The following is a 10606-nucleotide window of genomic DNA, read 5'->3' on the forward strand; positions in this document are numbered from 1 at the left end:
TACCCCTCGTTAGGTAATGTAAGGGTGTGGATCGTACCACTTCTCAGATAACATACTATGTTGTACCGGTATGGTCGTGGTCAAAAGACGGCGGCATAACTTCCAATGCATGTGATACATATGAGTGGCATGCTCTATGTATAGGTAACAATAAAACTTCCAACATTGCACATTATAATAAATGAACAACTTCAAAGCTACAAATCTCGCTTACTTCACTTCTTAATTCAAGAATGCAAGTAAACTTCAGAAAGCAAATATTAAGACATAATGCATAATAGAATGACACAATTTTCAACATGAGAACATATGTCATGTTTCGCATTCGAGAAATATAACCAATTGTAAGAGAAAAAATATATCTCACTTCCTTTACCTCATAATCCAGGGAAAACATCAATTCTTCATATGGTATAAAGTAAGTCACATGCTCATATTTTATTTATAATTTATTAGCAAGTGCGGCAATTAAAAGATGAAGGTAACTAAATAACAAGTTAAAATATAGCCATTCGCTACATTCACTTGCCTTCACCGACGATAAATGCGGGGACTAGCTGTGTCTTGAAGCAGCACCACCTGAATAAGTTCATGAGTTAGCACCAAAACACCGCAACACACAAAAACAAAAGGAGACACGCTCCTACGTCCGAAAACCCCACAAACGCGACAACTGTGGTCTATGAAAATACATCTACAACTTAGCTTACAAGACGCCAAGTGAGAACTTTGTCTAACGAGATCAAAGAATGAAGAACAAAACACCACACGAACTAACTTTTGACGGATGACATCACCGTTTTATCAATTACTCCCAAATCACTCATCCAAATCGAACAAGACTAGCACCATCGGAAAGATAGCAACTAGATTTGTAACTTTCACTTTTAGCTTATGGTCGCATTCGACACTGATTAAACCTTAATTTCAAAATTAAGTCGCTCCATGCATTGGGTCCACCAAAACACTAATCCAACAACGAAATTGATCGATCTCAACTATACACAAGCATTAAAACGTACGAAGAGATTGCCTTTACAACAAGATCACGAATTGACGGAGAAATCCAGTGAACACGTGGAAATTCCCCTTCTCTCTCCTCCTCCTCATTCTTCTTCTTACTTCCTCTGCTTCTTTCTTTCCTTCTTTTTTTTTCTTGCTGTTAGCCGACCCCTCCCTCACACTACCTGAACCCCCCCTTCGGCCTTGGCCGGCTGGCAGCTAACCGGCGGCAGCCACGCGATGGTGCGCATAGCTGGTGGCGTCCGTACATAAGGCGGTCAAGAACAGAGGGGCAGTGAGTGGAGACCGACACATGTGGAATTGGTGGTGGGTCGGGCACCTAGGGTTTGGCATAGTGGTGCCTAGTCGGTTGGGCGGAGATCGGGTGATGACTCATCCCATCTAGCCCTATCTTTTTTCTTTAATTTTTTTCCCATCAAACGATCAATATTGGTTGAGTTTGACATAGCTTCACTGAGTGTTCAAACAGTGCATTAGATACCAAAGTAAGATTTACATATCCACAGCCTCCGATCCTTCATTCCAGCAAAACATAGTAAAGTTAGGTCTCATTTGGTAGAGCTCTAGAAGTTGATTTCGCACTGGAATCACTCACAGCGCTGCCAAACGGGCTGGTCGGGGAGTGATTCCGCGCGGGAATTACTTCCCGTTTATATAGCGATGTGGGAGCTGAAAAAACTAGCTTCCACCTGATTCCTGACTGATTCTCCTCGATTTTAACACAATATTCTCTCAGTAATCACTTCTACTACTAACATACTAAACGATTTTACAAACAGAATCACTTTCAACACAGAATCATTCTCACCACAAAATCAGAGTTTTAACAAACAGACCCTTAAATTTTGTACCTCTTGCGGTCCCGTGGTCAACTTGTGAATTTAGCAATTTTTCGGGTATTACACCATGTATGTCATGCGGGGGAGGATTCGCTCACGAAATTTCACGCCTCCCGCTCTCGATTTCGAAACCACCCCCACCCAACCCCTCCTCCTCTCGCCGGCGTCTGCCCGCGGCGAGATGGCCCCGCCCTTCGTGTTCCCCTCGAGCCTGCGGGATCTGGAGCGGGACGCCGACGGCGACGACGAGCCGTCTCTCCGGCCGCAGAACCCCGTCGCCGTCACATCCCTCCGCGCCGCCGACCTCGAGGAGTTCGTCAAGGGTACGTGCCGCCACCACCCCCACTCGCCTGACCACTGCGCAAAACATGTTTTGGTCGGGAATCGCCCGAGCCCTTAGAAATAGAAGTTTGGATTCGCATTTTGATCCTCGCATGCTTAAAGTTCCACTAGAATGGGGTTTTGTTGGTCGATCGTACGACTTGGAGCTTCTGATTTGGATGTAGCTGGTATCCCTAATGTTTTTCCCCAAGCAAATTGGTGCATATATGACATTAAGTGTTGCAGACTAATGCTCGTGACCACTTCCACCGAACCTTTGGAGCTTGCTCGCGGCCAATTTTGTTGAAATTGATGGCCGTTCTGTTGCTTTTTACATTGAATTTTACTTGATAGCTGCGGTTAAGAAACTTCATCTGATTCACGCATAGTAGCGAAGTGTTCCTCATTTTCGAATTGTCTCATTTGCTAACAGCTAGGATAAGTTTTGCTGCCTCAACTGCCCTACATAAGTTTGGTAACTTAATTATTCATACATGTTAGTTCTCCATTGTTAGCACTGCAATATTAGCATTTGCATGATGGGAATACTGTCTTTTGCCTATATTTCCATGCTATATTTGTGCTTTTGATATTGTTGGCTCTTCTACTTTGCGGCAACGTGCAATTAGAAATTTATTTTGCCAAAAGTGTACATCTAACAATCTTTAGTGTTTTACTTTTTGAACGAAAGGACTTGTAAATACGAACTAACACTTTTCTTGGTCTGATTCAAACTAAAGGTGCATCATTTGATCTGTCTGACAAGGAACTCTTCTGCATCGAGGAACAGGAGGTGTTCGATGGCATCTATTCTGTTGTGCGTGATTTCAATTGCCTGCCCCCGGGCCTTAAGTTCAACATTGTTGAGACCTTGCGCTCCAACCTTAGTGTCCTTCTACCCAACATAGATTCACTTTCTCGGGTTTCCCTGTCATCCCCTTCTGATGCTACCCCAATCACTGATCACATTGCCTCGCACCGCAATGCCCTCAAGATCTACTCCTTCTTTCTGCTTTCCATAGTTATCACTGAGGAATCTGCTGCTGACAGTTGCACAGGAGCTAAGGTGATTTTTGTGCATAAGCTACAAATTATTTCTGATTATTTATTACCTTTTTTTTAAAAGTGACCTTGTTCTTTCATGATGATTTAGGTGGCAGCGCATGGTCGAAAGAAGAATCCTGTATATGCTTGGAACTGGGAAGCACAGAGAGGCAGGATCATAAATCTGATTGCTAATTCTCTTGAAGCTGACCTTTCAGTACTTTTTGGTCCAGGCGGCACTGATGAACAATATCTCTCTTTTGTTTCAAAGTAAGTTTTGGAAACTAACTACGGTGCTTTCCGGTAACCCACTTCTTGGAATGACAACGCTTTCTTGATTACATGTAGGTGTACCTTCGTTCTGTGTGAGAGTCAAAATGTGTTAAAAGATGAGGAAACAAGAAATGGCCTGTGCCGGATAATCGGAGCAATTGCTACAAAGCATCAGAGGATTTCTCAAATCAGTGCATCTGTCTTGCATTTGATCCATAAATTCGATTTCACTGTCGCTCATCTTTCAGAAGCAGTTGCTTCTGCAGAGAAAAGGTTTGGTGATGGAAGCCTCTCAATTTCCCTGATCAGGGAAATTGGTCGGACTGACCCAAAAGATTATTCCAGAGATAGTGTTGGTGCTGATAACATTGGGAGATTCCTCGTAGAACTTGCAGACCGCTTGCCAAAGCTTATGTCAACCAATATTGGTGTGCTGGTACCTCACTTTGGTGGGGATTCATACAAGATTAGAAATGCTCTTGTTGGAGTCTTGGGAAAGCTGTCTGCGAAGGCTTTCAAGGATGTAGAGGGTGATAGCAGTGCTCCTTCCATAAGGCTCCGAAGTAAGCAGGCAATGCTAGAAATTTTGATTGAGCGCTGTAGGGATGTGTCAGCATACACAAGGAGTCGTGTGCTTCAGGTTTGGGCAGAGCTGTGTGAAGAAAATTCCATCTCAATTGGCTTGTGGAACGAAGTGGCGTCAGTTGCGTCGGGAAGATTAGAGGACAAAAGTGCGATCGTGAGAAAATCAGCACTACAACTTCTCATAACTATGCTGCAACACAACCCTTTTGGGCCTCAATTAAGGACAGTAACCTTTGAGGCAACTCTAGAAAAGTACAAGGAGAAATTGCAAGGGATGGAGCCTCCAAGTCCAGACAAAGATGAGCACGTGAACGACTCTTCACTTGGCGAAGTGATAGTGGGGCAAGATGAGAGTGTCAGTGATAGCTGCTTAACTTCTAGCCAAGAGCAGAAGGAACATGATGCCACGATTGTAGATATAACAAACTTGGAACAGATCAGAGCTTTAGTTGCATCACTTGAAGCTGGTCTGCGGTTTTCAAAGTGCATAACTTCATTAATGCCAACTCTTGTCCAGCTGTTGGCGTCATCTTCAGCCACTGATGTTGAAAACACCATTCTTCTACTAATGAGATGCAGACAGTTTCAGATTGAAGGATCAGAGGCAGCACTCAGGAAAATGTTACCCCTGGTAAATGTCCTAAAAACTCTGCCTGGTTTTTGTTCTTGTGTATTTGTTAACACTTCTGTGACCCTTTGACTTTTGCAGGTATTTTCTCAGGATAAGTCAATATATGAAGCAGTGGAGAGTGCATTTATTACTATATACACAAGGAGAAGCCCAACAGAAACAGCGAAAAGTTTGTTAAACCTTGCCATTGATTGTAGCATTGGTGACCTTGCTGCTCTGGAGAGCTTAGTTAGCTCACTAGTTTTGAAGGCAGAAATTTCATCCAGCACGGTGCACCCTTCTTTCCCATTCAAATTTGATTTAGCAACCACTTTGAGTGTGATTATTCATAGCTCTAGTTGAAGTAATATTAAGGCTAAGCACTTCTGCAATTCTTGCATATGTATCTTCATGTGTTCTAAAGTAATGCCACACCAATGTTTTATTTTTTCCTGCTATCGAATTACAGTTTAGTAGTGAAAAATGAGGCAATTAACTTGGAGTTAACTGAGTGCAAAGGTTTTTGAACATGGAGCAATCAAGATGCACGCTGAAAAATTTGCCACCATCCTCTCTACACTCTGATGTGAGATTTTTTTTCTTTCAATATCCTAATAATAGACCTCTAAAAAGGGACCATATGTATAGAAGGAAATGAAATTTGCCATGTCTATTGATATGTTGTGTTTCTTTGTTCCACCCCTGTACTCATCTGAATCTAAGGCTTAGCTCTCCATGTATTGTGAATCATATTCCTAAGACCTATTTCCTCTTACAGATATCAGCACTGTGGGATTATTTTTGCTTTAACATCAATGGAGTGAGACCAGTGCAAAGCCGTGCAGCTTTATCAATTCTTTGTATGGCTGCAAAGTCATCTCCCAGCATTTTGGGTACTCACTTGCAAGATATTATTGACATTGGGTTTGGACGCTGGGCTAAGGAGGAGCCTCTGCTTGCTAGAACTGCATGTCTTGCCCTGCAGAGATTATCAGAAGAAGACAAGGGCAAACTGGTAAATAGTACCAGTAGAGTATTTGCGGCATTGCAAGGTTTGATAACAAGCTTCTCCCTTCCTGAGAAAATATGGTATGGAGCTGCAGACAAAGCTATAAACACCATCTATACCTTACACCCTGCACCTGAAAACTTTGCTACTGAGATCGTGAAGAAGTCCCTCAATTCTATATTCGGTGTTTTAGGAATGGATGATGTGTCAAATGGGGATGAAACTCAGAATGGTGCCTTGCTCTCATCAGTACCAGCCTCAAAGCTGGGTAGATTTCTTTTTGTTATTAGTCATATAGCTCTGAATCATTTGGTTTACATTGAGACTTCTGTTAGGAAAATTCAGAAACAGAAACAGAAGGATGACAAATCACAGTCCACCACTGAGGATATCCAGGCGGATGCCTCCAAAAGTTCGGAGGTAATTCGTGCCACTGCTAAATCTTTATCCTTTCTGAACTTGTCGATTTTGACTTGTCATTGTTTCATTTGAGTTTTACTGGTTCTTTATTGTGCGACAGGCACAAGGCATAAATGCTGAATTGGGACTTGGTGCAACAATAGATATTGCAATAGAGTTCCTTGCTGAAAAGGCAGAAAAGGAGATTGTTTGTTCTTCTGGAAAGAATCTTATAGGACATTGTGGACCATTTCTCTCAAAACTCTGCAGGAATCTGGCTTTTCTGCAGAAGGTTATAGTCTGTTGGTTTTCCAGTATTTACTTAATATTTGGTTCCATTACTATCTTTAATTTCTTCCTTTTTGGATGTAGTACCCAGCGTTGCAAGCTTCTGCAATGCTTGCTCTTTGCAGGCTAATGATTATTGATACAGAATTCTGGTAAGTAATTTTTCTTTTGCACGACTGCACTTGTTCAATATTGTGGGCTGATGTGCATTTCATCAAAGCATTCTGTCACATTAAATGCTCAATTTTCAGTGAAGCAAATCTTCAAATCCTATTCACTGTTGCTGAAAGTGCACCTTCCGAAGTTGTCCGATCCAATTGCACTATAGCCCTTGGTGATTTAGCAGTTCGCTTTCCAAACCTCTTAGAACCTTGGACAGAGTATATATATGCCCGACTACGTGATCCGTCAGCATCTGTGAGGAAGAATGCTGTGCTGGTCATTTCTCATCTTGTATTGAATGATATGATGAAGGTCTCTCTCTCTCTCTCTCTCTCTCTCTCTCTCTCTCTCTCTCTCTCTCTCTCTCCCTCTCTCCATTCTATAACTTTTCAGAAACTTTGCAATATTTTTATAGGTTAAAGGCTTTATAAACGAAATGGCTGTAAGAATAGAAGATGAAGATGAGAGGATCTCAAGCCTATCAAAACTCTTCTTTCATGAGTTGTCAAAGAAAGGTATAAGTACATGTGTCTGTACAATTTGTTGACAAACTTGAATACCAGCGTTCGACTTCTATCTAACATTTGCTTCTTTTTCCTTGGTGGCCTCTGAAGGAAGCAATCCAATCTATAATCTTCTTCCAGATATCCTGGGCAGACTGTGCAATCAACACCTCAAGGAAGAAACATTTTGCAACATTATGCACTTCTTAATTAGCTCTATTAAAAAGGTATAGCGTTTCACTTGTTATTTGCACACCATTAGTTTACTTGACTTTTACTTGTCAGTAACCATGTTCTTTTGTAACTGTGATCCCAGGATAAACAAATGGAAGCTCTTGTGGATAAGCTCTGCAATAGATTTGCTGGTGTAAACGGTATTATGCTTATGGCTTTGATAGAAATATACTGGTTAACTACCTTTGTGTTCAAGAAATTATGAGATAAAACTACCCCATCCATTTGCGAGTACATGCCAAATTTTTACCAAACACACATAATAAGGAAGTCATGATTTGGATAAAGTTGGCCTGAAATACCCTATAATAGTACCTAGCTAAGTGGATGGTGATACAGTGTTAGTAAGGGTACTTCGAGAGGAGCATTAGATAAATGGAAGAAAATTAAAAGAAAGAAAAGCACATATCAGAAATTGGATGTTGTGATTTAGCAGCTCTTTTGCATTACTGCACTCCTGTGCTTGTGTTGTGTATAATTTAGGCGCATTAAAAGTTGGCAAGAGCATCTACTTGTTTTCTTCTTTGCCATTTCAATCCTTTGTCTTCTTGAGACTATTGTGCTTTGCATGCATTTAACGTTTTTCATGAATTATGGAACTCTAAACTTACTCCATTCTTAGATGTTTGACGCTTTTTTTTGCGTGTGTTTCAGATGTTAGACAGTGGGAGTATATCTCTTATTGCCTTTCTCAGCTAACCTTCACTGAAAAAGGTTTGAAGAAACTTATCGATAATTTCAAGATGTTTGAGCATGCACTGTCTGAAGATTCTGTGATGAACCACTTCAGAAGTGTGATATCAAAGGTTTGTAGGATAGCCTAGATGGCTGTGTATGCTTCACTTTGGTTGAACTCTTCTGTTCTTTCACTAATCTACTGTGATTCCTCCAATCAGTGCAAGAAGTTTGCGAAACCTGAGCTCAAAGTTTGCATCGAGGAATTTGAGGACAAACTTCGCAAGGTTCATCTGGAAAAGAAAGAACAAGAAGTGACGACAAAAAATGCTGAGGCACACAAACAGAGAATTGGCTCACTTGATGAATTCCTGGTTATTAAGGAAGTTAGACAGAACAGTGGCAATTCTGCTGAAGGTAAGCAGAATAATTTCCATTTCTTCTTGAATCTCGTTATCCTCTACGCTACATATTGCATATTCGATTATATTTTACAAGAGTATTTCATGTGTCCATCATGCGTCCATCATGCGATTATGACATAAATTTACTGTTCTTATATGGTGAATGCCTAATTAGCTGTTTATGACTTATCATTTATGCACTAGATGGTAGCACAATTTGCCTTACACAGATGTTATCATCTGTCAATTTGTCTATACTTCACAGAGGAAACTAGTGAGGTAGCTGATCCCTCAGAGGATAGCAACACTGAAGATAAGGAGAACATGCCAGAGTGCAGTGACAATATTTGTACGGACAATTGTAAGACATCAACCACATTTACAGAACCAGAAGATGATGGTGCAGAGGTTCACTCGGCACAAACTGTTCGCAAAGGTGAGTCATGGTTCCAGCTCTGATATGCACATAGCACATCAACTTTCTTAAGCAATTTATTTTATTTATTATGTAGGTTTGTCACGATCAAGGGTAAAGAAAATTACAGATCCTGTTTTAGAGGACTCAGCAGATAGTGCTCCAGTTAGACGTGTGGCACGCTCAAGTAGAAGGTGCTTGCGCTCAACATTCTGCTCATTAATCTTACTGTTTATCTTGTTTCACGGTCAACAATTAAAGCGCTACAAGCTATCGCTTTGTTCATACGGCAGTTGGCATATCATTCTATTTGAGTCATGTCTGATTTCTACCCATAATGTGGTAACAGAAATATCTTCTGACAAATTTTGCAGACAACGAAGGTGATGCCGCAACATTTCCTGATTTAGCAAAAAGTTTCTGCGCAACATAGACCAAGTGGCAGCTCCATTTGTGTCTGCTGTGTATTACCCTTTTCAGTGCGATGAATCTCGCCTTGAGATCCTGGAATTCCGGACGCACCGGTGCCGTTTGACGATTGTCTCAACCTGGACTGCTGGATCCAACGTTGTGGTGGTGTTTTAGGCTACTTTTAGCATGATGTTTATTGATCTAGTTTGACTTACAAAATCTTGGCCAGCTTTGATCTCTAAAGAAATTTCCCGGGGAAGCCTGTTAACCTCGCCCCTTGTGAGGAACACTTGTATTCCGTCGTTGCAGTAGTTCTGCTTCTAATTGATCGTCTACTACATGCTCCTGAGGCCTGAGGGAGACTTGATGTGTATCCTGTCTGGTCTTTCTCCCCCATGTTTCAATATTTTCATTGCCATCATGCTCGTACCAATCTATAGTCGATTGATGTCGACAAACTTTCAGTATAACCACAAAAATTCTATCTATTGTTGACGCGTGAGTTTGTAACAGTGACTAATCTTTCGTGAATGTAGAAAACGACTGTGCAACTTCATCAACTGACCACCGATCCGATGTGAAACCTGATGCCATTCACCACAAGGCCATGACCCAAAACTGCTGGTAACATCAACACGTATGAGGCCGGCAGGATAGAAAGAGAACCAAGCAAGGCAAGCGGTTAATATCTTGGGGCCCGGATCATCCACAGCCACGGCCATTACCCCGAGAAAGCAGGAAGCAGCAGACCAACTCTTGGATCGACTTGTCACAGTGACGGGATCGTTGCGCCAGTGGAGCAAATCCTTCTCGCTATCCGCTGCGAATCCTGGACCACTCACACCCACAAAAGCGGCTTCCTCCAAGAATTTGATCACACGATTCAGCCAGCCGCGACGGTGACTCCGGCTGTTGTGCTCCTCCTCATGTTCCCGGCTCGTTTCCAACCACTGCTTTGAGTGGCAGGCGATTTTTCTGTGTTCAAGCATGTCTGATGCAGCGTCGAATTTGTCAAACTGTCCAAGCGCATGTGTAGGTCATTGCAGAAACGCGAGCACTGAGCATGCTTCGATGAGACAACCTACATGTTTCCCTGCTAAGAGCCATTTTGAGTGTCAGAGATCGTTGGTCGTAGAACACGACATATGTGTACGTGCGCTTTGGAAGTTTGCCGCATATTTGTGGCCATGTAATCCGAGTCTAACACGTAGAAACTCCCCCCCCCCCCCCTGATATCCTAAGGCGTAGAAACTTGATTCGCAAGGAAGTTCCAACGATTCGTTTTGAAAGAAAAAAAAAACTCGACCGATGTAAGAGAAACTAGTAATATTATAAATAATAAGAAATACGTATCTAAACTTGTGTTGAAGAAATCTCAGACCTAAATGATTTAGATCTACATCAACAACCG

The 10606-nt window shown here is 41.8% G+C and overlaps 1 protein-coding gene across 1 annotated transcript; it reads left to right on the forward strand.

Moving 5' to 3' along the window:
- Nucleotides 1-1867: 1867 nt before the first annotated feature.
- LOC133893383 (condensin-1 complex subunit CAP-D2-like) lies at nt 1868-10401 on the forward strand. The gene is made up of 17 exons (XM_062334388.1): nt 1868-2185; nt 2924-3249; nt 3337-3497; nt 3576-4716; nt 4795-4986; nt 5474-6124; nt 6225-6395; nt 6476-6543; nt 6643-6865; nt 6969-7068; nt 7168-7283; nt 7373-7430; nt 7945-8096; nt 8187-8382; nt 8635-8805; nt 8882-8978; nt 9159-10401. Exons 1-17 carry the CDS (start codon nt 1930-1932, stop codon nt 9169-9171), a joined length of 4092 nt encoding a protein of 1363 aa, XP_062190372.1. The 5' UTR covers nt 1868-1929; the 3' UTR covers nt 9172-10401.
- Nucleotides 10402-10606: the final 205 nt, after the last annotated feature.

The sequence above is a fragment of the Phragmites australis genome, chromosome 15 (assembly GCF_958298935.1).
Source record: "Phragmites australis chromosome 15, lpPhrAust1.1, whole genome shotgun sequence".
Lineage (NCBI taxonomy): Eukaryota > Viridiplantae > Streptophyta > Magnoliopsida > Poales > Poaceae > Phragmites > Phragmites australis.